The sequence below is a fragment of the Psittacula echo genome (assembly GCF_963264785.1).
Source record: "Psittacula echo genome assembly, chromosome: 12".
NCBI lineage: Eukaryota > Metazoa > Chordata > Aves > Psittaciformes > Psittacidae > Psittacula > Psittacula echo.
Window position 1 is genome coordinate 1403514 of NC_137747.1, and position 27487 is coordinate 1431000.

Below are 27487 nucleotides of genomic sequence, written 5' to 3' on the forward strand. Positions count from 1 at the left end.
ACAAGGGAACGCATTTGATTCCTGGCTTGCAGCATCCACTCAGTGAGTAGAGCAGTTGTGCTGCACCAAGTTTGAAGGGTCCCTTACAGCCAGCCAAAGAACCTCCTAACCTGAGCTACAACCATTGTAACTACTTTTCCTTTACTGCACTTCTCATTTTCCTGGGGTTCAGTCTCATTGGCAGCTCTCATGGAAAGCCAGGCTCCATGTCCAGGAAATGAGAAGTATTCATCCCAGCCCAGAACCCCCTCTTCAGTATAAAGTTTGAAATCTGTTTAAAAGGGTAGCAAATTAGCCTAATTCCAGAAGGAGCCCTATAGGAAAGACTTTCCCTAGAGCTGGGAGCCAATCAGTGCCAAGTCAGTGTCCTGAGGAATGCCAAAGGCTGAGAGATACAAATCCATAGATATGGTTGTCTCCAAAGCTGCTTTCACATCGGCATGGCTCTCTGGCCGAACGCGTTAGCTGTGGCATCATCTCACCACACTTCCATGACAGCTTCTTCCGAGGAGAAGCAAGAGTAGGTACCAGACAGACACAACAGACCTTCAGACAGGTGACGGAGCCTTTCATGAGGAGGTGGTAAATCCCGAGTACAACAGCGCTGCTCTGCGATGTAGCTACTGAGAGGCACAGCCTGCAAAACTCACGAAGGTCAAGTGGCTGCACTGGAGTTTCGATTGATGAATACAGCTTCTGTGTGTGAAGTTTCTCTGACAGTAGCAGTGTGATCACATAAAGAACGTTTATTGAGATACCTGCAGACTTGCACAGCAGCAGGATGCACTCTCCAAGCAAATGCAGATCAAACAGGGTGACTACGTGTGCACAACCTTGCTCTCCACAAGGCAGCTACAGCTCCGCTTCACTTACACCGTTGCTTGCTCCCAGTACTGTATAGCAGCCTTGCCTCCTCCAGCCACCTTCAGACCACCACTAGGATACTGTAGCACTAAACCATTTCACTCCAGGATTACATTATCTACCCAAAGAGGATGAGTTTAAGTTTCTTCCAGCCCTTATTCCTTAAACAGAAAACCCCAAACTTCTGGCCTCAAGCAAGATGATGAAAAGTAAGAACATGATATGCAAAGTAAAAAAGGTGCCAATGGCAGGATGTTCTTGTGTTGAATGAATAGAACTATTTCCACATTTTACAACTACGTTTTTATATTCTATAACTACTATTTTAAAGTGTTTTTAAAATAGAAAGAGTCCAAACACCAATAATAAGTGCGTTACTTAGGGCCTCTTTAATGGAACTGACATGAATGCAGCACTCCCCTCTTCACTGCCAGTGCTATCTGCTTAGCAGGCGGGCTGCAAGAGGAGGGTGGCTGTCACTGAGTGAGCAGAGTGTGCCAATCACTGTGTGTCAGGACTTCCCTTTTCCCTCCCACCAAACTCTGGCTCTCCTTGTTTCTCCACGAAAAGAGCCACCAGAACCGCTATCTCATGATAGCATTGCTAAGCCTAAGGAACGTTTCCAGAGCAGCAGCTTTTAAAGAGGAAAAACTTGCATTTTCTCTTTTAAAAAACAATCCCATACACTGCAAATGTACAGTTGAGTCTGATTCAGATGTAACACAACAAATGAATTCATCAAGCTTCAACATGTCCCCAAAGACACAGCTTTCCACTATTTTCTTCTTTGTTATATAGAAAACTAATCCATTTCCTTTGTGTATTAAATAACTTTTTAAAAGGTAATTTTTATTTAAATACAGACACAAAACCTGTACCCTCATCAGCCCCTGATGAGCATCAGTGGGAATGGGGAGTTAATCCAGCAGTGAGAATAACCTTACACCTAAAAATCCTCATGAAGGCAAGTGCTGAGCTTTTGACTAGAGGAAGCCTCCCAAATATGAGGCCTGAGAGCACTGTGCAAAGATGCCTCACTCAATACATTTAAAGCTTTGCACAGGCAACTCTCTGTAAAATAAGTAGTGAATTTTCAAACTTACAGAAGGTTTAAGCACAGTTCCTTAATGATTTGTACTCCTGCTGAATGGGACGAGGTCTGGGAAACTTGGACTATAGCGGTAACAAGGAGAAGAAACACCGAGTCTGGGTTTCTGAATAATAAAGAAAAAATGTAATTCAAGTGCTGTGTAACAGAATGAAAACTGCTCAATAAAATGAAGCAAAAGGACATTTCTGAGGTACACATACAAAAATTAATATGCACAACAGCTTCTTGGATAGGATACTAAAGGTCTCGATGGCAAAATTATTCTCATTTTCACATGCCACAGCACATTCTGCATTTGCAATGTGGATATTTCTTGGAAACACCATGAATGCATTTTGAGATCCCACTTGTCAAGATAAATTCAAAACAAGACCCGATTTTAAGTCTGAGCTTTAATAGCAGAACTAGAACACCATTTCTGGAATTCATCTAAACAGTTTAACATCCTGTTTCAAGTTCTTATGGCACAAAACCAGCTCAGAACTGAAGGGGCACTTGGAAAATAATTGGAAAAAAAAACAAACCAAAAAAACCAGCACTCCCCCCCCCAGACAAAAAGATACAAAACAGCTTTACAAAGAATGATCGGAACTGAAGGCAGCTTAAGGCTTCATTAAAATATTTGCCAAGTTCTGCTGTTACCTGTGTAATCCATTCTTTAAATAGACTTCCGTGGGATTGCACAGATACAATGCAGAGCAAAACTGGCTCACACTGCCCAGTTTGAGCAAGATACAGTCACATTATTGTTTTGTGGGATTTAGAAAGACAGGAAAACAAGTTTAATCCTTTCTGCAAGGATCATTGTATTCTTTGCCCCCCTCCTTCCCCTCTCCACTCCTTGAGTACAATTGGAGATGACTGACAAAAATTGATGCCACACACACTAATAAAAAAATTAGCATGGGGCAAAACTTAGTCTCTGTATTTTGATACTGTTTCTGTCACACTTGACAGCATGAAAGACCAGACACAGCACAGCTTTCCTGTAGGCATCTGTCGGCAGCACAATCAATACAAGACGATAGAATCAATCTGGAGCATCACTGTTTTATAAAGAAGTCCTTAGTCTGTCGTCGACCTTCTGTACCAGAATCTAGCCCTGTAGTCGTCACTGCAGGTCATAAAGCCAGGATTGGTAGGAGAATGGACAATGCAACGGACAATGCTGTTGTGCCCCAGAGAAAGAAGATTTCTCCTTTCAGCAGTTCTTGAGTCCCAGCAGCAAAGACTTATGGTCCTTTCATCTGGAAGCAGCACATAATCTTCTGTGTGGTTGAAGACAGCTTGTGTCCTGTGTACTTGCCGTCCACTCAAACCAGCTCCTAAATACATGCAGCAAAATATTAACACAGATTGGATCAGTTTTTGGAAGTTTCCAAAGACTTAAGAACAAACCTCCCATAAGTATCAATTTCTGCAGTCTATAAAGGAGCCTTATTTTCTCAGTCTATTGCTTCCACATACAACAGGTGAGTCAATAATGAAGAGTTAATATAAACAGTACCTTCCTTAAAGGAGAGAAAGATTAATTACTCCAGCTGTGTCAATCAAGTCCAGCCACTCGCTATGACTGCAGTCACTTAACTTTAAAGGCACTTTTGCCTTATATATTTTGTATGAGGCTTACAGCTGTAACTAAGGCGAAATATCACAGTCAGTCAAATACACAGATTCTCATTACCAAGGACAACTTTTGGTTTTAATATATATATCATATGGCACTGTATGACTTAACTTGGCCATACATCCCCTCCAAACCCTTCAAATAGAACATGTAGTTTCCTATATAGGCATTTACTCTGCAATGCACACACCTGCATCCTACCTAGTATGTTGCCAAAGTTTATCAAGGAGGTGCTGCACTCTGCTGGTTGAGAGCAGATAGAGCTAGCATACAGAAAAGGACCATACACATCCCAAAAGCTGGTATAAAATGTTTTCAACATCCTCTCGTCTTTTATGCTACGACTTCTAATGCTTAAGCACATTACTGCTTGACTCAAAAGCTTCCCTGTCACTTAGCTGCTATCATATGCAAAGCTTCTGCATCCTTCACCATATAAGTCCTGCAGAGATCAAAGCATGGTATTGCCAGAATGCCCTGAGTAGGACCACCTTGCATACAATTGAAAGGAAACCAACCAGATGTAGCTATTTTAGAATACTGCCACGGCTTACTAGAGCCATCTTTTGCACAAGAGTCTAATTGTTAAATAAACTGCCACAAAGCAGCCTTCCAGTATCTGAAGGGGGCCTACAAGGAATGCAGGGAATGGACTATTCCCCAGGGACTCTAGTGACAGGACAAGGGGTAACGGGTTCAAACTGAAACAGGGGAAGTTTAGATTGGATCTAAGGAAGAAATTCTTTACTGAGAGGGTGGTGAGGCACTGGAATGGGTTGCCCAGGGAAGCTGTGAATGCTCCATCCTTGGCGGTGTTCAAGGCCAGGTTGGACAGAGCCTTGGGTGACATGGTTTAGTGTGAGGTGTCCCTGCCCACGGCAGGGGGGTTGGAACTTGATGGTCTTAAGGTCCTTTCCAACCCTAACTATCCTATGATTCTATGAACTGCCAGAAAGTAGGTTCAATTACCCATGTCTGAGTGGGTGCTCTGAGGGAACGCGGCCTACTCTAGCCAGAAATGGATTAGGTGTTGGTTTTGATCCTTCCAGTTCAAACTGTGCCCCTACTCTAGCCGGAAAAGTGATGATGTATTTTTGTTTTAATAATCACTGTTCCTGAACTCTCTCCACAAGTGGTCCTCAGGGCAGCGCTCCTTCTTACTTCCTCCTAATTTAGTCACAACTTCCCTCCAAAGCAATGGAGTAACAGTGTCAGAAAAGCCTCCAAAACACATTCAAACTACATACATTTACACTGACTGACATACAGGAATCACAGTTTCTCTTCTGGAATTAGTCTACTTAAATGTTTTCAAAAGTTTGGGGCAATTTAACCTCAAAGCAGCAGTCTCCCAGTGCTTTTAAGACCTTCTGTTCTTCTGACAATATTACCACCCCTGCTGTGGGTCAGTACCTGAAAGAGAAGGTACTTGGAAGGTCACTTGCCACATACCTGTGTATTTGACCAGTGTTCGACCAGTGGATATCTCCCATAGTTTAGCTACAGAGTCTTTTCCACTTGACAAAATATACTTTGAGTTTTTGGAAAAAATAGCAGAACAGACTTCAGCTCCATCATGTGCCTTCTCAAAAGTAGTGATGCAGCGATTTGAAACACCATCCCACAGTTTGATGCATCCATCCTTACTTCCCGTCACATACATGTTTGCACTTGTGTTGTAATTTACTGAACATATGGCATCAGTGTGCTGATCTTGAGGATTGCAAGACACAAAACACTGGAAAGTATTGATATCATACAGCCGTAAAGTAGGGTGCTGGGTACCAACAAGTATGAAATCTCCAGAAGGGTGAAAAGAAATTGAGCGCAACATCTCTGCCTCCTGTTTGATCAAAAATACATAACTGGTGTAAGAAAAAAGTCTGAAATGGAAGTGTCAATTCTGGTGGTATTGAAGTGCTAAAAACCTGGTTAAATTATCAGTTAGCACTATGTGTTCTGCTTTTTTCAAAATAGAAAATGCTTCCCATAGGATTAAAATGACAGGCTGCCTTAGTTTTTGTCCTGAAGCAGCCTGCAATGCCTCATTTTTGGGATATTGCACAAGAGTGACAGGAGGTTCAGTCAGCCAGTCACAAACCCCAGAGCCCACCACCAAACTCCTCCAAAAGAAAGATAATATAATTGACGTCAGAGTTACCCAGATCTGATCTAAATTAACAAAAAGACAGGCACTACATCTAAGGAACGCAGGTATCCATTATGCACGAACTCTTAACTTGTAATTACCATAATGTCTCCACATTTTGTATCTGCATACTCCTACAAACCTAAGCACTTAAAAACCCAGACACAATTCAGGTTACTGATATCTCAAGTACATATACATTCAAGCTTTGGTTGCTCTGAACTGGTATTGTATCTAACCTGTATGTATTTGAAGGCTCTTTTGGCAGAAGGTTTTGAATAATCAAACAATTTAAGTGTGTAGTCCCTTGAACCAGATGCTAGGATCTGTTCTGTTGGATGAAAAGCTAAACACGTAACTTCATCCACATGATCATACAGAGTCCGAATAACAGGATGATTTTCCATGTTTTGCTGTGCTGTCTCATTCATCATGACCTACAAAGAACATTCAACAAGTCAGTGTTAGAAAACAGACATGCTTTTTAACTGAAAAAGTAGGTTTTATGCTTGCCAGAGCAGCCAAACAACAACTACATTTCTGACACATGCCTAGGCACATATCACCATTATCTCACTTATTTGAAAGCCCATCAGATACTGTTATATAAAATCCCTGTATCTTTACAAAGGTCAACTGACTTGCTCAAGGACACGCTAGTTTCAGCAGCAGAGAATAGGTGCAAGAAAACATACTACTGTCATAAGTAGTCCACACCAAAATACTGTATTGTTGTAAGAATTAAGGGACACTTGTACCAACTGGAAAACTGCAACTTCTACTCACAGGATACTGCTGAGAATTTGGTGTGCGCTCTGCGCAAAACCACCCCAACTCACCCATTTCTAAACTGCTACCTGGTAACCATACTGGAGAAAAATAAAGGATGCAAATAAACATGTATTATGTGAAACAGTTCTGAAACACAGCCACTAGAGGCTGTGCAGGCCAAAGGTATAAGTGGGCTCAAAAATGAACTGTGTTCATACAGTATAACAATTATCAGCACCTATTAGAAGCAATTTCTGGCTCAATTCTCAAGACTGCTGCCAGAAGTTACACAGGTATACTTGCCCTATTTCTTCTTCCTTCTCTTCAAGGGTACTTTATGTGCCGCTGTTGGAGTAGGAAATATGGCGAGACAGAACCCACTGAGCCAGTCACAAGGCACAGACACGGCATGAAACAGACAGCATCTCAAGAATTCACACAGTGGTTACGATTCAAGTCATATTTTACCTCAATAGGCATAGCACTTTTGGCCAACATTCTCTCTGTATCAAGAATTTTTATTGAGGCATCAGCAGATCCTGTAGCTATTAACTGTCCATCTCTGCTATATGTAGCCACACGGCACGGCCCTTTGTGAGATGTGACATAACAAGTCTCATATTCAGAAGCCTCGGGAGACATGGTCTGTACATCTGCATCAAATTCCAAGTCAATTCCTGTGCCTGGAGCTACTGTATCTGACCGTCCAATTGCATACTGAACAGCACTGTCATCATTCTCCATTCCTGAAAGAGAGAAGTTGAGGCACTTAAACCAAGTTAACCTTCTCCTTAGACAGATAGGCTGTGGATGTATCTATGCTACAGGCTTTGGTAACAGCTACAAGTTAGGTTTTAGGAGGCAGCTCCTGACGAACAAGGCTAAGCTAGCAGAGCAGATTTAGTGACACAGCAGTACTTCTCATGAGAAGTGAGAGCTAATTTGGCTATTCTAGAGCAGAACACAGCTCTCAAAATTAACTGTGAAAATACAACCAGCAAATGATAGTATGACAGTAGAATGACAAACGTACTGACAATCAAGTCTCTGAAGCCACTGGCAGCTTTTCACAGAGGAAGAAACAAGCTCCAGCACTGTTACATGAGATTTAAAATAAAAGATTGAAGCATTTACCAATTCTTCTCCTTTCTGTTTCACTGCATTGAAGGAAAAAACCTCTCCTCCAACAACTACTGCAGCATTGCAAACAGAAATATTTACTCCTCTTCACACCCACCCTATAGATTTTTATTTATTTCCAGGATGAATCTACAAAGACAGTTCAGCACTGGAAGTGGTAATAGAGCAGACACAAGAATTTCCAGCTATGTGCCCAACTTTGATCATCAATCCATCAAATGCAAGTTTTTCTTGCTTTCATCTACAAATTGCAAGTCTAGCATTCTTATTTCAAACACAGGGCTTCACATATTTATACCCTTGGAAGTCAACTAGTTCAGGCAGCAGAACCAGTTGAGTTACAATACAATGATGCTATGGTTCAACCTCTTCCATTATTTTAAGTCAGCTTGTTTCAACAGCAGCTCTGGTGTTGTGACTACATTCTGCAGCACAGATGTACTTTCAGAGAGAAAAATACACAGAGAGAGAACAGGCAATACCTCTGCTGAGACCCTAGATTGTGAAGCTAATTTTCTTGAGGCTGATATACCAAGGCTAGCAAAGACTGCCAATGGAAGGGCTTGCTCCCTTTCCAGCACTGTCAGTTTCTATCATATAGAAAATATCTCTAAAGTTGGCACAGAACTGCGCGGGTCTGGCACAGAACTGGTAGGTCTGTGGACGCAGTGATCCTGTTTACTGGAATGTGCTTTTAAAAGGTTGCCAGTCACCCAGGACCTTGAGCAAGTATTCTTATGTGTTACAAAAGTGCAAACAAAGGGATTTTGACTACGTGATGTTTTGCTTTTAATGCATACTAAACAATGAAACACAGAGCTAGAATGCCCTTCAAAAAAGCCACAGAGGCAAAGGCTTTATCTAAGTATGTGAAGTGTTATGCTATTACTAGACATAACCATTGCATAAAAGACGTATTGTCAGTAACTCTAACCTCTAAATTCACAAGGATTTAAACTAGAAATTTAGAAACTAAACTCTTATGTTAGCTTTTCATTGCAGCTTACCTAACTTAATTAGGTGCAGCAGTTGTTCAGATGGTGCACAAACTGATTGTGGTTTTATCTCATTTATCAAGCCATTGGCAATATTTATGTATCCATCATATAGCAGCTGACTAATTATCAGTTTATAAAGTTGCTGACGGTCTTTCAAACTGACTTTTGTTCTATACATTGTGAGCAAGGAATGCCTTGGAGGGGCCTGAAATAAATAAAGAAGAAAAATTACATACAAGAGAGTCTCACGAAAAAAGCACAACCTTCAAATAAAGCACATTCTGCCCAATTTCAGTGCAGACACCTTTATTTAGGTAAGAATCAGAGACATTAAACCGAAAGGAAAAAAAAAAAAAAAGGAAAAACCTGTTGCACTTGTCTGATGCAGAAATGAAAACCTCACCATTAAACAGAGCACGAACTGCATATTAAGGAGCAATACAGAAGACAGAAAAAATGCGGCATTAGTTAGCAGAATGATTTTGTCAAGGCCTTTCACTGAGCCCCGCCAGAAGGCGGCGCCGGGCACTGGGAAGGGGATCGACCCAAACCACGCACGGCAGCCCAACGCTGGCACCTTCCCGCCGCCCCGACCCGCTCCCTCCCTCTCCTTCATCCCGGGACACCGCATCCTCCCCACCGCCCGGAAACCTCCTCTCAGCCCCAGGCTGCATGGCCCGTAACCGGCTCCGGTGACCAATAACCGGACAGCGAGGGGGCGTGGGGGAAAAGGGGCTGAATGAGGGCGGGGAGTGCTTAGCTAGAGCACTGCGGCCACAGTACGCGGGCTTCCAGCGCCCGGGGAGGGGCGGGCAGCTCCGGGCGGGAGCTGCCGAGGGCGAGGCCCGGCCCGGGCAGCGGAGCCAAAGGCGGGGGACAGCGCGGCGCGGCCCCGGTACCTACCGACCCTTCCTTCTGCCTCCCTCGCTCTCCCCCTAAAATGGCGACCGGAGCCCTGAGCGCATCGATGGGCGGCGGCGGCAAGGGAGGAGGCGGCGGCGGCGGCCGGGACCGAAGAATGCTCCTCCGCGAAGGCTGCTGCATCGAGCGCCCGCAGATCGATTGGAGGCGACTCTTGAAGGGAGAGAATCGCAATATCACATGACCGTGACACCACGCGCGGGCCCTGGCAGGTCCCGGTGTCACGTGACCAGTGACGTGCCCAGAGAGCCCCCGAGCGGCGCGGAGGGGCGGGGCGGGAGCGGCCGCGCCCGGGGTCCCAAACCACGTCCCCTTCCCGTTCCCCTTCCGGGGAGGTCGGGGCCTTGGCCCGAGCCGGCACAGCCGCGCTCAGGGCGGGACGCAGGCGGCAGGCCCCGGGCTGGCCCAGGAATCCGGCTCGCAGCAGGAGGACGATTGCTGGCGGGAGGCGGGGAGCCGGGCGCTTTTGTGTCCCGGCCGCAAAGCTCCGAAACGCTGCTTCCGCTGAGACACCACGATCCCAAACACGGGGACGTGAGCGGGCTGTGAAACAGCAAGTGCTGACACCACTGCCCGGCGCTGCAGGCCGCCCCGCACCTGGGCTACGCGGCCGCAAGCACCTCCCGCTGCCGGACCGCTCAGACCCCGGCAGGCCAAGCCTGCCCCGAGAGCACGCCCCCCCCTCCGAAAAGTCCTACTCACGTCAGCCTCAAGAAACGGCAGTCGAAGCGGGCGCGGGTCAAGGAGGGGGGATGCCATGCTACCCATGCCCCGTGGCAGCTGACGTCTATCACATGCTGCAGCGACACGGCGACCCGACATCTTCTTTTTACCTATCCTGTACCACTTGTGAACACCAACACACACAACTGGTTCGCCTCCGCGCTTGTTTTCAGCACCGCAGAGACAGTTAAAAGTTGCCTTCGGTCACGGTTCTTTAGAGGCCCGAAGTACTGAACCTAGTTTCAGCTGCCGCTTGTCACCCGGCAGCAAAGGTCCCCCTCACAGGCGTGAGCAGGACCACAGGGGCAGCTGAGACAGCACAGCAGCCTCACACTCCTGTTATGCTGCTGCTTGCAAACCGCACTCGCTGACTGTCCACTGCCGCTCGGCGTCTCCTCAAGAACCCGCGCAGTTTTGTGCACTGCCACTGGCTCCGGGTCACCGCTGCTGTCACACGAGGGGTCCACGGGCCGGTGGAGCCACCTCAGGAGAGGCGTCCCCTGTCGCGCTGTGCTGCGCCGAGGCGGGGGAACCCTTCACACTTGTCCTCAAGAGCTAGCGGCACGTGGGTACTGCCCTGGGCCGCACGTCCCGGCAAGCGCGAGGCTGAGGCCTGCTTCACCCCTCTGCCCGTCCTCCCGCCCCTCGGGGCTGCGAGCTGCCACCGGGGCACCTACCTCACCGGCTGCACACAATGGCCCCCGGCCCCACTCGCGCTCGGCTCCACGCGAGGTGGCAGCACCGCCTCTCCCTCGGCCCGGGCCGGCGGGTAGTGTGTGCTGGAGAAGGAGAGGGAAGCGGCTGGTGCCTCGCGGGATGCGGGACGAACCTGGCGCCCTTCCCCCAGCGGCGGCGGCGGCAGGCTCCGAGGCCTCGGTGGCTGCGAGGAAGGGACGGTAGTTGTAGCGTTGCCACAGGTGGGTGGTCTGGGCGTACGCGATTTACGTAGCGGAAGACCCGAGCAGGCAGAGACTTGGAGGAGCAAAGTGTGCGAGCGGCGCCGGTCCACGCAGTTGGAGTACGGAAGGAACCAGCGGCGGAGAGACGGTACGTAAAATACGCATGTAGCGCAAACACCGCCCTCGGCGCGGGCGGGGCTGGCCCGCGCGGGGTACGCAGCAGGCTGCCTTTGCGCATGCGCCCCAGAGGCTCGCGGCGGCCAGGCTCGGCCTCGCAACGAGCGGAGCGTGTGAAGAGCCAATCGGCCGGCGGGACGGTTGAAAAGCAGCCAATCAGCGGGCGCGAGTGGCGGGAGAAGGGCCAATGGTGAGAGGCGGTGGTTTAAAGGGTATTTAAGGGAGGACGGTTTGAATTTAAACAGTTGTGGCGGCCGGAGGCAACGGAGCTTGAGGGTGAACGGTCGCTGGGGTTCCGCGCTGCGTGGTAGTGGGGGACCCGGCCCGCTGGGCCCTGGGCACGGCGGGTGCTGGGTGGGACCGCCCCGGCCGGCGGGAGGCTGTGAGCGCAGGGTAGTTGTGGTTTGTAGGTGTTGTATAGCTAGGTTTTGGGGCCTTCCGGCGCTCGCGTACGGGGAGGGGAGATCTGAGGCGTGGTGTTTTCTGTGGAGCTGACTCTGTTTGCCACGTCCTGTCTGTAGGCTAAGCTCCATGTAGTTGCTGTTTTCGGGCGCTATGGACAAGAGTACAAAAGAGAACCACTCCGGGTACCACAGCCATACTATAAAGGTAAATGACTCGTTAGGTTGGTGGGTGCGTTTATCCTGATAACGCAAGAGCTACAGGTTCCAAACTGTAGTAATTATCAACTGTACTAAGTAGCAAAAAGGGGAAGAGCTGTCTTGAAACAGTAGCTTCCATGTGCAGGAAATAATTGCCAAGATTATTGAAGCTAATCATTAGCATTTGAACTTCACTGTAGCCGACGTATCCTAGAACAATTAGGTTTCTCAGAGAATGGGGCAGTTCAGATGGCTGTTCCATCTCTGGCAGTGTTCAAGGCCATGGGGCTTGGAGCTAGTGGAAGGTGCCCCTGTCTGTGGCAGGGGGTTGGAACCGTATAAGCTTTAAGGTCCCTTCCAACCCAAACCCTGTTGTGAACTAAGAATTTTCTTAAGCATAAACCCAAACTACTTTCCTTTATTGGAAGTAAAAGGTTAAGGTTCAGCTATCTGCTTTTACTGAGTGAACTTGCTTTGTTCTGTGGAACTCCTGTTACAGTGCAATGTATGTTAAGATGACCAGCGTTAAAGGAAGCAATGACTCAAAGCAGTGTATGTTTTTATAGTAAGGATCTGCTGTCTTAATACCTTTGGCTGATATTCTGGAGAAGTGTTTGGAAAAGTTCTGCTAGCTATAAGTATGTTTGCTGTTGTAGAAAACTTAACTTTCTTGTCAGGGTAGAAATTTAAGAATGCTTTTAATCATAAACTAGATCAGACTACACTAACTTTTCCTGTTCATGTACTTTGTGGTGTTCTCCTGCTTTCTGATTTTTTTTTCATAAAGGTTGTAGTATGCTATTCTACAAGTAATACATAATCTTTTTTTTTGAAGGTTGCTAATCCCTTTGGGGATGGCCCAAAGCGTGTCCCTGTGTCTCAGGATTCCGCCCAGAGTCAGTTACTAAACAGCGGAGTTCAAGTACAACGTGTTCTTTGCTCTTCAAACTTTGCCCAGCGAGTTCCAGTACAACCACAAAAGCCTGTATTGTCAAACCAAAAACTATCTAATCACCAGACAACGCACCAGCCCCGACCAAAATTACCAGTCCAAGCGACTGCTAGGCCTCAAGTTCCAAGCAAGAACAATGAAAAACCTCAACAAACTCCAGCACCTGGTAATTCTGAAGATGATGTATATGTGTTTGTACAGTTATGACACTTGGGATACTTCTGTTCTATGAAGCAGAGTGGAGTGCAGAAAAAGCTGATGTTTATGATGTAGAGAGATGGCCTTGTAGAGAAGTACTTGGTTGTGCCCCAAAACAGAATAGCAGCACAACTTCAGCTTAGATATAACTGCATTCTCCTTGTTGCTAGAGTTACCCATTTAGGGCCAATGTGGGTGTTTAAGAATTTCCAGATGCTCATTCAGCTGTGAGTTAATGTAATTGGTACTCATACATCAGTTTTTCCAGTATTCATGTTAATCTTTTGTATATAAGAATACTGTATTTTGGGGGGAAGCTTTTTTTTTAGATTTATTTTAAGAAAGCTTTTAAAATTACATCTTGATATTGCTGGTAACTGCTGTGCTGCTTTGCCAGAAGTAAGTTGTTGAAAATGCCATTGAATGTATTTAAAGAACTGCTTGAGATGCTGCACAGAGGCTAGATTTGCTCCCATGTGAATTTTTGTCTTGTGGTTCTGGGTCTGTTTCTTAAAATTGATCTATTTCTCTATACATAGCAAAAAGTTCTGAAGCAGAAAGCAACTCTAAACAGAAAAAAGAAGAGACTAAAAAGTAAGTTTTATATCTAAATTGTTTTAAACTAACTGAGCCCTGTTCCATTCAGCTTGTTTTTGTCTTCTAGGACTTCATGCTGCAATTTAGTTGCAGCTAAGCTGAAGGCTACTTGAGCCTCTTTGTTGTGGAGAGCAGTGGCCCTACACTTACTTCATAGAGACAGCAGATGAAACTAGGAAAGCTTACTTTGACCTGGTAATTCTCAGGAACAAGAACTTCCTGTAATCTAAAGAAAACTTTTGGCTAAATGCATAATAGCTTTTCCCATGAGAGAACACTGATAGCCAGTGCTGCAATCACAAGATGCACACTTGAAAACAAAGCCTCTGTCATATGTGCAACAGGCTGGAGTTCAAGGGTGGAGTTAGACCTGTAGTATGGCTATCTTAAATAGCTCTGAAATGCTCTAGTGATAGGTCTGTATTAAGTGTGTTGAAGTGAGCCTGGCTTAGTATTTTGTAGTAGTGTGGTTGACATTAGTATGTCTGTGTGTAAACTTTAGGAACGAAGAAACAAGCTTTCAGAACTTTCTTTTGAAAAGTCCCAAGGCATATTTTATTCTCTTGGTGGTGGTGTAAAGACTAAAATCTAGTTCAGATCACTAAGTATCTATTGAACAGGAACACTATAGACTGTAAACCTAGGAGTCAAAGCCTTCACAAGTATCTAGGTTCTGTAACTTGTTCTTTCCTCCTACAGAAGGCAATGGTCTCTTGATAATTTTGAAATTGGTCGTCCTCTGGGGAAAGGAAAATTTGGAAATGTGTACCTGGCACGTGAGAAGCAGAGTAAATTTATTCTGGCACTGAAAGTGCTCTTTAAAACACAGCTTGAGGAGGCTGGTGTAGAACATCAACTACGAAGAGAAGTTGAAATACAGTCTCATCTTAGGTAAAATTTCATGACAGTCTGTGTTCAAATAAACAAAATAACCTTGTTTATGACAGCATAACCTGCTGAAGAAGAGAAGTTTCTTTTAAAGTGTGTGACACCTTGAAATTGCTAGTTAGAATTCTTGCTTTTCTGGGAGATTTATCTTTGTCTACCTTACAATGAAGCAACCTCTGGTAAGATCTTCCTACTGCTTGGATTTATGTGGGTAACAGCTTTTTCTCAAAGTCTGTGTTTGTTTCTGGCATTTTGCTTCTCAGAAAATAAGCCCAACTTGAAGAAAGTAGTTTTCACAAAGTGTTAAAAGTCCCAAACCCATAAGAATTGGTACCTTTAATGGTCATTACTCTTCCACTTGCTGCAGAAGGGTATGGACAAGAAGATCTGAATTAGCTAAACTTTTGGTTAGCTGCTTGCTCGCAGAGAATCTAAGCTGCTGCTTAGATAAACACCATCTATCTGCTATGAAGCTCTCAATCGGCATGTTGTGAGCTGAAGGAACACTTACAAGATTACATTGAAAGGTGGGAGGCAGGAAAAGGAAATTAAAGTTATATGGACAAATATACCTGCTTATAAAATATTTAAATGTTTTTTGCAGGCACCCCAATATTCTCAGATTATATGGCTACTTCCATGATGTTACAAGGGTCTACCTTATCCTAGAGTATGCACCACGTGGAGAAGTCTACAAAGAACTTCAGAAGCTCACCAAGTTTGATGAGCAAAGAACTGCTACTGTAGGTTGTTCTAGCTTCTGATGTGTTACTTGCTCTTTGTATTTGGAGTATTTGCAGCATAAAGCTAGATCTTCAGATAAAGTTCTGTATTGTGTGAAACTGTGATTCTTTAGATGCTAGTCTATGTACTTGCAACAAGAAAGAAAGAAATTGCGAAGATGTTGCTGCACAGCACTGATACAATATTCAGCATTGCTGAAGATAGTTGAAAGTGCTTGGTCATTTCAGGCAGAGCCTGTATTGTCAGACTTCCAAGGGTTTGAGGAATAATTGCTGTAACTTCTAATTCTGCCTAGAAAAGGCTATACTGTAGCCAGATAAGCTAGAGTGACAATGAATTTAAAGTTTTGTTCTCTTTCTGAATACAGTACATCACGGAACTAGCAGATGCTCTATCATACTGTCATTCAAAGAACGTGATTCATCGAGACATCAAGCCAGAAAACTTGCTGCTTGGCTCAAATGGAGAACTAAAAATTGCTGACTTTGGATGGTCTGTGCATGCTCCATCTTCTAGGTGAGAATGCAGTACATACCTTGTGCAGTGAAAGACTTCTGTAATGAAAATGTTACTGTCACTCTTACAGTTGTGGAATGGAAGTAAATGTTAACTTCCTAAAATAGTGGGAAAAAATCCTTTAAGAACTGGGCCACTGCAGCAACTTGTATAGTTGAAAACTTGCTAAACCTGGAAGTGAAGAAGGTTGGTGTACTGTTGTTAAGGTTATAGCAGTCCCTGAGAGCACAGACCAGCACTTATGTGCAACCATCACTTTAGCAATATACTTAAGTCATTTCCTAATTAGTGTGGATTGCATCTGACAATGGACTACTATACTTGATCTAGCAAGTGGAATAAAGAAAGGAAGGATCAGGCTGACTGCAGTGATTGGAATGCTTTAAGGCAAAATTGGCAAAATTACTGCTAGCACTTCTTTACCAGGTGTTCTGGTGGTGCAGTCTATCCAGGGTAGACAACACTGGTACAGATGATTGCCAGCATTAGCTTTTATCTGGCTCTTTAAATTGATCTTAAAATTGCCATAATCAGTAAATGATTAACTTTGCCTTTTATTCAGGAGAACAACTCTCTGTGGGACACTTGACTACCTACCTCCTGAAATGATTGAGGGAAGAACACATGATGAAAAGGTGGATATTTGGAGCCTGGGAGTTCTGTGCTATGAATTCCTTGTAGGGAAACCACCTTTTGAATCAGAAACGTACCAGGAAACCTACAGAGCTATCTCCAGGGTATGTGCCACACTTACTTGGACTGAGGCAGATGAATTGTGCTGTCTTTCAGTGCTGTTTTCTTATTGAAGTGTAACAAATGGTCATTTTGAAGAAGGGCATGTATTTCAACTAGAACTGTAGAAAGACATAATGATATGCATAAAATGTGTCATGTGCTATGCCAAGTGCGAGGTCCTACACTTGGGTCGGAGCAATCCCAGGCACAGCTACAGGTTGAGCAGAGAAGAGATTCAGAGCAGCCCTGTGTAGAAGGACTTGGGGGTGTTGGTCGGTGAGAGACTTAATGTGAGCCAGCAGTGTGCGCTCACAGCCCAGAAAGCCAACCATATCCTGGGCTGCATCAAAAGGAGCATGACCAGCAGGTTGAAGGAGGTGATCCTGTCCCTCTACTCTGCTCTCATGAGACCTTAGTTGGAGTATTGTGTGCATTTCTGGTGTCCTCAACATAAAAATGACATGGAACTGTTGGAACAAGTCCAGAGAAGGGCCACGAGGATGATCAGGGGACTGGAGCACCTCTTGTACAGGTTGAGAAAGTTGGGGCTGTTCAGCCTGGGGAAGAGAAGGCTGCGTGGAGACCTCAGAGCAGCCTTCCACTATCTGAAGGGGGCCTACAAGGATGCTGGGGGGGGACACTCTTCATTAGGGACTGTAGTGACAGGACAAGGGGTAACAGGTTAAAACTTAAACAGGGGAAGTTTAGATTGGATATAAGGAAGAAATTCTTTACTGTAAGGGTGGTGAGGCACTGGAATGGGTTGCCCAGGGAAATTGTGAATGCTCCATCCCTGGTGGTGTTCAAAGGCCAGGCTGGACAGAGCCTTGAGTGACATGGTTTAGCGTGAGATGTCCCTGCCCATGGCAGAGGAGTTGGAACTTGATGATCTTAAGGTCCTTTCCAACCCTAACTATCCTATGATTCTAAAACTAAATCCCTAAAACATTCTTCACTTATTCAGTACAATGAGACCTTAAAGATACCTTGCCTTATTGTGGAGATTGACGACACGGACTCTGGCGGGGTATAGGCCAAAGACCTTTATTGCTTCGCTAACAGGCTTTTTATAGTATTGTTCTACAAGCATGCACCATCAGAAACACTCTGATAGGGTACTGCCTTGTGTTCACGTACTTCTTACTGTTATGCTGATTGGTTCAATGCTGCTGTCCATGCGTTCCTCCAGTTGTTAGCTGAGTTCCTTCTTTCCACTGCAAGTCCCCTCCTCTGCTTCAAGGACACAAGGCCAGCTCATCAAGGTTAAACTCACTCTGACCCTCCACACCATATGTACTTAGTTCTACCCTGTTTCTGCCTGCATCTGAATTTCTACCTCTTCCTGAAGCAACCAATCTTCTCCACCTCTTTCCTTTTCTAATTTATAAAATGAATATTTAACATCCAATGTGTTACTAAAAATAAGCTTAACCTTTCCTGCTGCATACCCTAGAGAGGTCCTAGCAAACTAATCTTAAGTACACTGAACCAATATACTAGCTTCACTTCTGAGAACCTTGTTTTCTTCAGGATTATGATGAAATTACTTAATCTTGCCTCAACAGGCATAAGGTGTGTAGCCTGAGGCTGACTCAGCCTTTCTAGACGTACATCAGAAGGTAGAGCCCTTTGTCTCTAGTTTGGTTATTGTCAAGGAACTTCTGCATCATGTTTAGTATCCTGCTTTTTCCCTAGGTGGAATTCAAGTTTCCTCCATTCGTAACAGAAGGTGCGAGGGATTTAATTTCAAAGCTTCTGAAGCATAGCCCATTCTATCGACTGCCCCTGAAGGATGTACTACTTCATCCCTGGATTACAGCAAACTCTACAAAGGTGCCCAGTAGCAGAAAAAGCGATGCTGCTGTCCCATCCAAAACACAGTCTTAGCAGGGACAACCTCATGGGATCAATGAGAGTCTTGTACTGTGACTACTGTAATGCCTGCAATACAAAAAGCAGGTCTTGGAATCTAGTGGCAATTGGAATGCAAGTCTTTGGGTTGGCAGTCTTACTGAATTCTAATCGCAATGTAAACTTATTTGACTTCTAGCTGGACATTGTGGAATACTTGAAATCTTGTCACGTGTGGGCCAGGTCTGTTGATGTAAGTATTAAGCTGTTCAAGGCTCTTCTGATGTTGTCTGTCCTGGTAAGGGTTCACTGGTCCAACAACAAGAGTTAAGTTGTTTTAGCTTATTGAACAGTGCAATATCCTAGAGATACCTGCCTCTGAATTTACTGGGCTGCTAATGGTATCATAACTGTGGTGTAATCTGAAACTGGGCAAGGTGAATGCGTTTCTTGAAGTGTCCTGAAAATGATGTGTTTATTATTTTTGTCTATTTTTTATCTTAAATGTGAGCAGTCAACTTTTTAAATAAAGATGCGTTGTATACTGCTGCCAACATGGTAAGGCTCCTGATGGCATTATCACTTTCACTGGCTGTATCTAACCCCTTGTCTTTACCATCAGGACAGCTTGATTCTTTGGCTGTGATCACAGAGTAACTTTACTTCCCACTTCTGTCAAAAAGGAGGCTCGTATAGAGTTCTTGCTCAAACTGCGGGTAGCGAAAGTAGGTATGGTCACTCCCTCTTCTACATTTGCCATACAGGACTACAAGTACCAAACATGTTGCCACTTACCTTTTGTGGCTTTTCTACAACCACTAGCCTAGGTTCATCTTTTTTTTAAATGCAGTTACTCAGAGACAACACAGTCTGAAAGCACTTCTGGGAGAAAGGTCTGGAAGGTACTGTTTTCCAATGGGATATGTAACAGAAACTAATGTTAACATCTGGTGTTGCAAGATGTTATTCTCTAAAATGAGCAAGGGTCAGGCCACTTGCCACCAAAGCACACAAACTGATAAAATTCCAAGCAAACTAAGAGAAAGCAATTTATTGTATTTTCATTATAAGGCTTTAAGGTTATCACTATTTACAAACCATTTAAAAAAAAATCTTTTTACAGCAAGGATTCTAGAATTCAAAATATACTCAAATTAATTTAATACTTTGTAAAAAAAACTTCATCTAAAATTGCCAGTAGTTTATACAACCATGTTTATCTGAATAGGTCATCTGAATCCTGGTCATAGTTTAAATGAAGCTGTTTCTTGCCATAAAGAAAGTCTCCAGATAAGAGTACCAGCACTAAGAACTTTGAGGTGCATTTGTTTTAAATGATTCCTGCTTTACAGAGAGACTTTTTAGAAAAAGAAAAAACTTGCATCTTCCTTCTCTATCAACTTAAGGACAAAATGTACTTTTCAGAAATGACTGATTAAATAAATCAAGGCTGCCACATGATGATTCTGGAATTCTTCTGTTATCCTTGTTAACGGAACATTGCCCTGAACTGATGCAAACAGAGAGGACATGGCAGGGAAAATAAACCAAAACACAAAGGCTTCTGTGACCAGGAGAGAAAAAAAGCCAAAGTAAAACTTACTCTTAAGAAACAGTGATTGCCCACTTGAAATTTAAAAAGATGCTACTTGCTCTAGAATGTAGATCACAGAAAGCTGCACTACTGTTTGTTGCACATTGTCATACCATGCTAACCCTTCAGCTGTGGTGTAGACAGTGTACTGTTTGATAGGCAAGAACTGCACTAAGCTTCCATCCACATAACAGGTATAATCACACAGATTAGTCAGGGTAAAGGCAGAGCTTCCTTATGCTCTAATTAGAGCTGGCAAGTTGAAGCTAGTGCCCTGGCCAGGCTGCCAGCTTCAGCAGCCATACTGCAAACAGGCATACAACAGGAGCAAGCCAACTGCATTTTGTTTCTTTTATTTTTGGGGAATAAGCAGCTAGTTCAAATGAATAGGACAGCCATTCCTCCTCCACACATGGGTATGTGAAGCACCAGAGAACTGGCTCCATATTCTAACAAGCAAGCCAAGCAGCTGTGCATAAGTCCTCTTAGTGACACAGCTTACAGCTCAACAGGCCACAGTGCAAGGCTAATTCTCAGTATGCCCTGCTCCTGTGGCTGTTAAACACTGCACAAAATACCAGTGTAATCCACCTTTATACATGTGCCATGGATGGCTATGTCTGCATTATATATTAAGCCTCCAGCATGTGTATCTGCTCACTGCAGCGACTGTTCCCATCCTAAGACACAAACCCCTCAACTGGGCTAACAGCACAGCCCCACAGACCAAGGGGGTTCTTTGTTTTCAGCTGGCAGTCTCTAGTATCAGCTTGCTTCCACAGGGCAAAGGAAGTAAACTACCTCTTCTACAGTTTTCCCCTTCTCTCAGTTCACTAAATTTCAGGGCAATTGCCTGCTATTTTACTTTAATCAGATTCCTGAATGAACAGATTGTGTAAGAGCCACCTTGGGATAAGTATCAACAAAGGCCAATGTAAAAGAGCAGACCTGGAAGGAGGAACCAGTCCTAAAGTCTGACAGATTTGACAGCATCACAGTCCTGAGTCTGAAACCCAGGTTTACCACGATGCTACAGTCAATACTCAAGTATTTGGGATCCAGTCTTTAACTGAAAAGTGGCACGTAAATATACGCACGTGCAGCTGCATTCTAATAGAACAGCATCCAAGTAAGACTGAAAATCACCTCTAATTGATACATTCAAAAGTCTGTCAGACAACAGCACATGAATTGCTCTTGGGAAGCTATGAATTGCAATGTCTGGACTTCAGGTGCAGATTTGAGTTTCATTCACAGAAGCAGAAAGCTGCTAGGATTAATTTTCAGATTAAAAAAAATGTGTGCCTAGTACACAGCCAATCTCAATACATTAAAACCACACAGATACCTTTGCCTCTGACTTGATAATCTTTGGAGTATGTTCCCACAGGAGGTAATTCTGGTTACACTGATTTCAGTAGAGTCTATAGGCATAAAAAAATAACCACCACAAAAAGGACTTCAGTAAGGTGAGCTCCTAGCCTATAAATAAAACTCATCTTCAAACAAAATCTTGAAACATGGAAGCACCTCAAAGGAGCTGTCGTTTCAGAACAGTGCATCGCCTGTTCTGCCTGAAACAATTATTACTGTGCAATTATTAAGCATGCGGGTACTCCTGCCTAAGTTAACTCAGCATGTGTGTTGTGCTGCAAGACTGTGGTCATAATGTATGCCTCTTATAACAAAAGAAACACCCACCTACCACTTTAGATTCCAGTATATACCCTTACCAAAGGAACTATTCATATAGTAGGATATTGTTGATCCCACAGCCTATTAGGAAGGGAATCTTACTCTGTTTCCCAAATACACAGACACAAACTAACGCTGACACTCTATTTTGACAAGAAAAAAAAATAATTAAGGCCCCAAAAGCTAGATTATAAAGTTCTAGAACTGTGTGTTCTAAAGAGACTGCTCATTGTCAAGCACTTATATCACCACTTGCAGTGAAAACCATTTTAACAGGTTTTTCTAAAGAAGAGGTGGCAAAATGGAAAGAAGGACAGCACTTTTCACAGTGTACCATTCATCACCATTCACCTGAAAGAACAAGTAAGAAATGCAAGAGGAGGTCAGCATTTACATGGATCCAAACAAGTCTTCTAAAGAAATTTAGCAATCTGAAAAGCTATGTGGATATAGAGCATTAAAAAAAATAAAAACAATTGGAGTAAAAACCAGTAAGAAGAAATCCTCATGGACTTGGGGTAGGAGGTTTGAAGAAACCAATCTTCCGGCAGTATCGGACAACGAATGGCACAGAAACTACGGTAATGCTGATTCTTACTGGAGCGAACAACTTGTGAATGGCATACGCCAGCACAAATGTACTTGTGCCAGCTGCCATCTTCGATTGCAACGATGATTCACTGAAACCAAGTTTGAAGAGAACTGCAGTCATATCCACTCCACTGGGGAAAAACAACACAAAATCTCTTTAGTTTATTTTAAAGTTGCGTGCTAAAAGAATATAAAATGCCATTTTTTCTTTTCCAGGGAATTTTATATAGCATCCAACTGGAATTTGTAATAAATTATTTATAAATTGGATATTGTTAAATAAGAAAACCAATTAGTTCAGCAGTAACAGCTTACGTTACTTCTGTAGCAACAACACATGCAATATTATCAAATGCACTTCTTCCCCTCAAATATAAGGACAAGTTACTGTGCAGTCGAATATGTTCTCAGTTTTACAACTGTATAGCTGCAGCATGTGCATGGAGAATATTCAGCCCCATGTTCAACCTTCAGAGAGAAAAGAATCTGCTTCTCTACTTCTGAATCTTAAAAAAGTTAGAAATTTGTGAACTGGTGTTGGAAATTCATCTTCCCAAGATTTACAATGAAGCCTCTTTGTGTCTTGATGAAATTTATCATATTAATATAGACTGACCCAAACCAAATGAAGTACCTGTTGCTAGGCTTAGAGCGTCCTAACAGAGGAGCAAAAGCTGAGAAAATGACAAGTATCTTATCTAAAACCAAGCAAGTGAAGGAAGTATTATGGATCTCAAATAAGTGTTAACCACCAAATCCATTAATATTTTAATTCTCTACAGACGCTAACAGCTTTCATCAAGGTTCCTACATTTGGAGTAATATTCCAAAGCAGTTAAATCATACCTGAAGGAAAAAAATTCATTGTCACTCTGTGTGTGCCACGATGCACTAAATGAGAGAAATCAGCATTCACATGCCTCCACTGAAGGCAAGAGTAAGCAGCAGGGAATATTCTGAGAAATAGTGTGTTTCCCTATCTCCTCAACTGGAATACCTCATGCTCAAAGATTATTTATAACTGAGGCATTCCCACCAGGAGCCACAGACACAATTTCCCACCTGACTCCTATATGGTTATCTAGTATTTTCTTTTTTAATCTAATCCTGTTTCAGTATCTGCTACCTTCTGCAGTTCAACTGCAAGAACAGAGTTCAACACCCAGAAAAACAAATTTATCTCTAAGCACCAGCACTTTTGTATGGCTCTATCTCTACAGACCATGCTACTGCATGAGAATAAAAGATATCTCTGCAGAACAAAAATGAATTCTCTCATCTGTTTAGTTACTCCACTGCAGTCTCCACTCTGCTGTTTTCACCTGTCACCATGGATCTTGAACTTACACAAAAAAAGACCATGTACATCTAACTTCTCTCATGCCTGATGGGAGATTAGATCCATTTACAGATTTACCTAAACTCAGAATACAGTAGATTACTGTGTATAGACCAAAGTGGCACAAAGTAAATGTCCCCTTGCAGAAATAAGCACAATAGTAAGATATTTTTCTTGGCTAAACCATTAACTAGAGGCTACAGATAACTGTAAAAGCCTCACCTTGACACAGCCAGGTAGAAGATACCTAGAGATACTAATGAAATTCCAACATGGAATGAAACCCCTACAGCACCATACTCTTTAAACACTTGTTTCAGCTGCTGGGATTTGTTGAGTTTCTTGTTTTCACCACTGGGATCTGTGGCTGCCTTTTCAGAGGATCCACCTGCATCCTAAAAAGAAAACAAAAGTATTTATTACCATTAAGCACAATATCATATTCCAGTCAGTTGAGCCAATCTGAAATAATGAAAGAAGTGGCTTGCATACAGCACTGCTCAGAATGCTTTGGGAAGGTAGTAACACATTTTTGCTCTTTTGCATCAGTATAGCAGTCACTTGAGAGATGAGACGGAGGTGCCAGAGAGATCTTTGCTTACACCCACTGCTCAGCTTTATACAGCAAATTCCTGTAACACAGCTTTTTGCTTAAGAGCTAAGCTGCTCATGGCACTGGAAGCCTATATGATACCAACTGGTGCTCACTTACTAGCAACTTCCTGATAGAAGTCCAACATTTAAGTTCCTATAAATCACACTCTGTAGATCAGCTGAAAAAAGGAAGAACCAGAGAACTGCTGCTGACAGCCATGAGCAATGCTGTTGCCACAGGGTAGACAACAGCTACACAGACATGCCAGTGCTGGTGTAAATAGCCTAATTTCACTGACAAGTTTTTTCATTTGTCATAGTGAAATTTATTGACAGCTTTTATCTGGGTAAATCTTAAGTGCAGAACTTCATACTAAAATATACCCCAGAGCAATGTGATAGTGTGATGCAGGCAAAGAAGGGCTAGTAAATAAGACAGCCCTTGGATACCTCCTCATACTTGCCATAGAAGAAATACAAACTGGAGAAAGAAAACGTTTCCACAAAGACCTCAGGATTTTTCTCTAATTAGCAAGCAGTTGTCAGGAAAGATTAGAAGAGTCCTTTCTTTCCAGCTGAATTCAGCAGCAGTCATGACAACCTGTCAAGCACACTAAAGGCCACTGCTGCCCACAGGACAGCGACAGCTACTGAGTGCCTGGCAGCACCTTGTCCTGCTATAGATTGCTTTCAATTAGAAGAAAATTAGAAGAGAAATACTTTTGATTAATCCCTGGAGTCAGTGGGAGTGCAAATTAGGATACACATGACAGGCTCCTCCTACAGCATTCATGGTAGGATGAGCTGTGATTACAAACATATCAACCACACCACTCCCCCAAAACCCCTACATTTGCTGCTGCTTTCTCTTTTTCTTTAAATGTGTATTTAGGGAATTGTGTAGCTCAACTTATTCTGATTCTCATATCTTTAAAAAAATTAACCATACCGGATAACGTTAGTTTTTGGGGTTTTTTTGGCTCATGAGCCTAACTGAACAAAACAGTCTCACAGTACCTTCTGCCAAAAGCTGTCCTAACAATTCAAACAACAGCATGTGTTTAGTCAAGAATGCTCATTTATCCAACAGTGTGATTTTCTTAAAAGCCAAGCATTGGTTTGAATGGTAGTTTAAGACTTAGCAGCTTACAGTGAATTTTTCATCCAAAGATGATTATTACTGATTTAAGGAGCCAAACATGAGGATTTTCTTCACACAGCTGCCGTGAAAACAGGAACTGACAAATCTACAGATACATAAGCCTCAGGGGAGCTCTGTGTCTCACAGCCACAACTGCAAGATGGATTATAAGGACTGAAGAATAGCTCGTTCTCATCATTCAAGTACATTTCAATTCACTCATGCTCTCAGGCTCACAAGCCAGGCAATTTCTGCATGGTATTGAAGCAAGATGTTAAAAAAGTCTCACTTTGACAGGTGATATTTGGATTACCCAGTACAGTTGTGTCCTCAACAACGTACAACTTAGCAAAGAAAGCTACCCATTTGCCATATAATTCTGCTACAATATTTCTCCTAGACAGCCAGTTCTGTTCACATAATTTAGGCAAAGATTCAGCTTCCTAAGCGAACTAAGGACATGAAAGCAAATTTGAAGCATCATGTTATGCTTTGTAATGAGGCTACTGAAATTCACCTGAATATTAAGCTGTGGTAATTAAAACTGTACATGAGGCTTTGTATTGAAAGCTTACATTCACAAGCAGGTGTCAAGCAGGCCCCTGTATCCTACTGAAATACAGTATGAACATGATTTAATAACCTCCTGAACTGGAAAAAACACCCGCATTTAATTTTTCATATTGAGTAAATTCAAATTACAAAAAAAAAAACAAAACCCAAAACAATGAATGCAATGAGAGCAGCCTTTCAATACCTGAAGAGGATCTACAGGGATACCAGAGAGGGACTCTTCATTAGGGACTGTAGCAACAGGACAACGGGCAATGGGCTTAAACACGAGAAGTTCAGGTTAGATATAAGGAAGAAGTTCTTTACTGTGAGGGTGCTGAGGTGCTTGCACAAGTTACCCAAAGAAGCAGTGAGTGCTCCATCCCTGGCAGTGTTTAAGGCCAGGCTGGACAGAGCCTTGGGCAACATGGCCTAGCGTTACCCATGTAAGGGGGATGGAACTGGATGATCTTAAGGTCCTTTCCAACCCAAACCACTCAGTGATTCTATAATGGTAGAAATTCATATTACTTTTCTCTTCCCACCTCCAAGGAATCCCCTGGATGTTGAAAGCACAGTGGAACACGTCACTAACGGGGTGCACGTTCGTGTTTTACCTCTCAGCTGATGACAACGCGCAGTCAGGCTGGGGACCCGCCGCCGCTGTCAGCAGATCCTTTCAGCCACCGCCACCGGGAGCACCCGCCTGCCCCGCTCTGCGTGAACTACCGAAACCCCTTTATTTCCTCATGACTCATCCGAAGTGCTCAAACTCCGCAGCCCGCAGGGCAAACACGCCAGGGTGCTGCAGGCCAGCCGAACCCCTAACCTTGAAGACACCCCCAAAAAGCTGGGAAACACTTCCAGGCCAGGACAACTTTGTGATTTATTCAAAGCCCGACCCGCTCCTCACCATCTTCCCCCAAAGGCGGGCCCGGGGCCGCGCTGTCCCCTCACACAGCGCAGTACCTCAGGAGTCCGGGTCCCAACCGAGCCCCCTCCCTGCTCACCCACCTTGGCGGAGCTGCCGGCGGCGGATCGCAGCGTTACCAGGGGCAGTGGCGGGCTGAGGCCGGCCCAGGCCAGACGGGGACCGCAGCACAGGACGCGGGGAGCGGCGGCAGCGAGCAGCTGCGCGCTGCCCGGGGGCACCAGCGGCCGCAGCGGGCCCAGGCGCACCAGGCGGTACATAACAACGGCGCGGGCGCGTCCCAGCCCCAGCTCTGCGCGTCCAGCACGGCGGGCGGGCAGACATGACACGGCAAACACCCGCCCCTCCTGCCGGGCGGGACGTGCTTAAGGGAGCTACGCCTTTAAGGAGGAGGGAGCCGTCTGTTTAAGGAGGAGGGTGCTCGCCGCTGGGAGGAGTGGTGGTTATAGGTAGTAGTGGAGGAGACGGGGTGCTCGTTTGTACTCTGAGAGGAGAAAGGTCTTCAGGGGCTGTGTCCTGCCCCACCTTGGCTGGCTAAACACTCTCCAGCCCTTCAGGAGGGAGCTGTACGGGGGTGACCACTGCAG

At 44.2% G+C, this 27487-nt stretch overlaps 3 protein-coding genes across 10 annotated transcripts; 1 reads left to right on the forward strand and 2 right to left on the reverse strand.

The window, feature by feature from the left end:
* Positions 1–1744: 1744 nt before the first annotated feature.
* On the reverse strand, positions 1745–11435 carry CSTF1 (cleavage stimulation factor subunit 1). Of its 2 annotated transcripts, none has more exons than XM_080627645.1 (7): positions 10284–11435; positions 9564–9734; positions 8670–8865; positions 6991–7268; positions 5991–6188; positions 5055–5445; positions 1745–3300 (listed from the first exon to the last, which is right to left on the reverse strand). In XM_080627645.1, exons 1-7 carry the CDS (start codon positions 10401–10403, stop codon positions 3041–3043), a joined length of 1614 nt encoding a protein of 537 aa, XP_080483771.1. In that variant the 5' UTR covers positions 10404–11435; the 3' UTR covers positions 1745–3040. The 2 variants fall into 2 exon arrangements, with proteins under 2 accessions (XP_080483771.1, XP_080483772.1); XM_080627646.1 differs by having other exon boundaries at positions 1746–3300; positions 10982–11435.
* AURKA (aurora kinase A) lies at positions 11217–26888 on the forward strand. 7 transcript variants are annotated; one of them, XM_080627649.1, is made up of 9 exons: positions 11217–11351; positions 11902–11989; positions 12818–13100; positions 13672–13726; positions 14429–14620; positions 15222–15360; positions 15729–15877; positions 16440–16614; positions 18308–19021. In XM_080627649.1, the coding sequence occupies exons 2-9, from the start codon at positions 11936–11938 to the stop codon at positions 18497–18499; spliced, it is 1239 nt and encodes a 412-aa protein (XP_080483775.1). In that variant the 5' UTR covers positions 11217–11351; positions 11902–11935; the 3' UTR covers positions 18500–19021. The 7 variants fall into 7 exon arrangements, 5 of the variants coding, with proteins under 5 accessions (XP_080483775.1, XP_080483773.1, XP_080483774.1 ...); XM_080627647.1 differs by lacking the exon at positions 11217–11351 and adding an exon at positions 11456–11570; XR_013957846.1 differs by lacking the exon at positions 11217–11351 and adding an exon at positions 26522–26888 and having other exon boundaries at positions 11597–11989; positions 18308–18716.
* Positions 19500–27226, reverse strand: FAM210B (family with sequence similarity 210 member B). Its single transcript, XM_080627654.1, has 3 exons — positions 26984–27226; positions 23905–24077; positions 19500–22474 (listed from the first exon to the last, which is right to left on the reverse strand). Exons 1-3 carry the CDS (start codon positions 27158–27160, stop codon positions 22258–22260), a joined length of 567 nt encoding a protein of 188 aa, XP_080483780.1. The 5' UTR covers positions 27161–27226; the 3' UTR covers positions 19500–22257.
* Between the last annotated feature and the right edge of the window lie 261 nt (positions 27227–27487).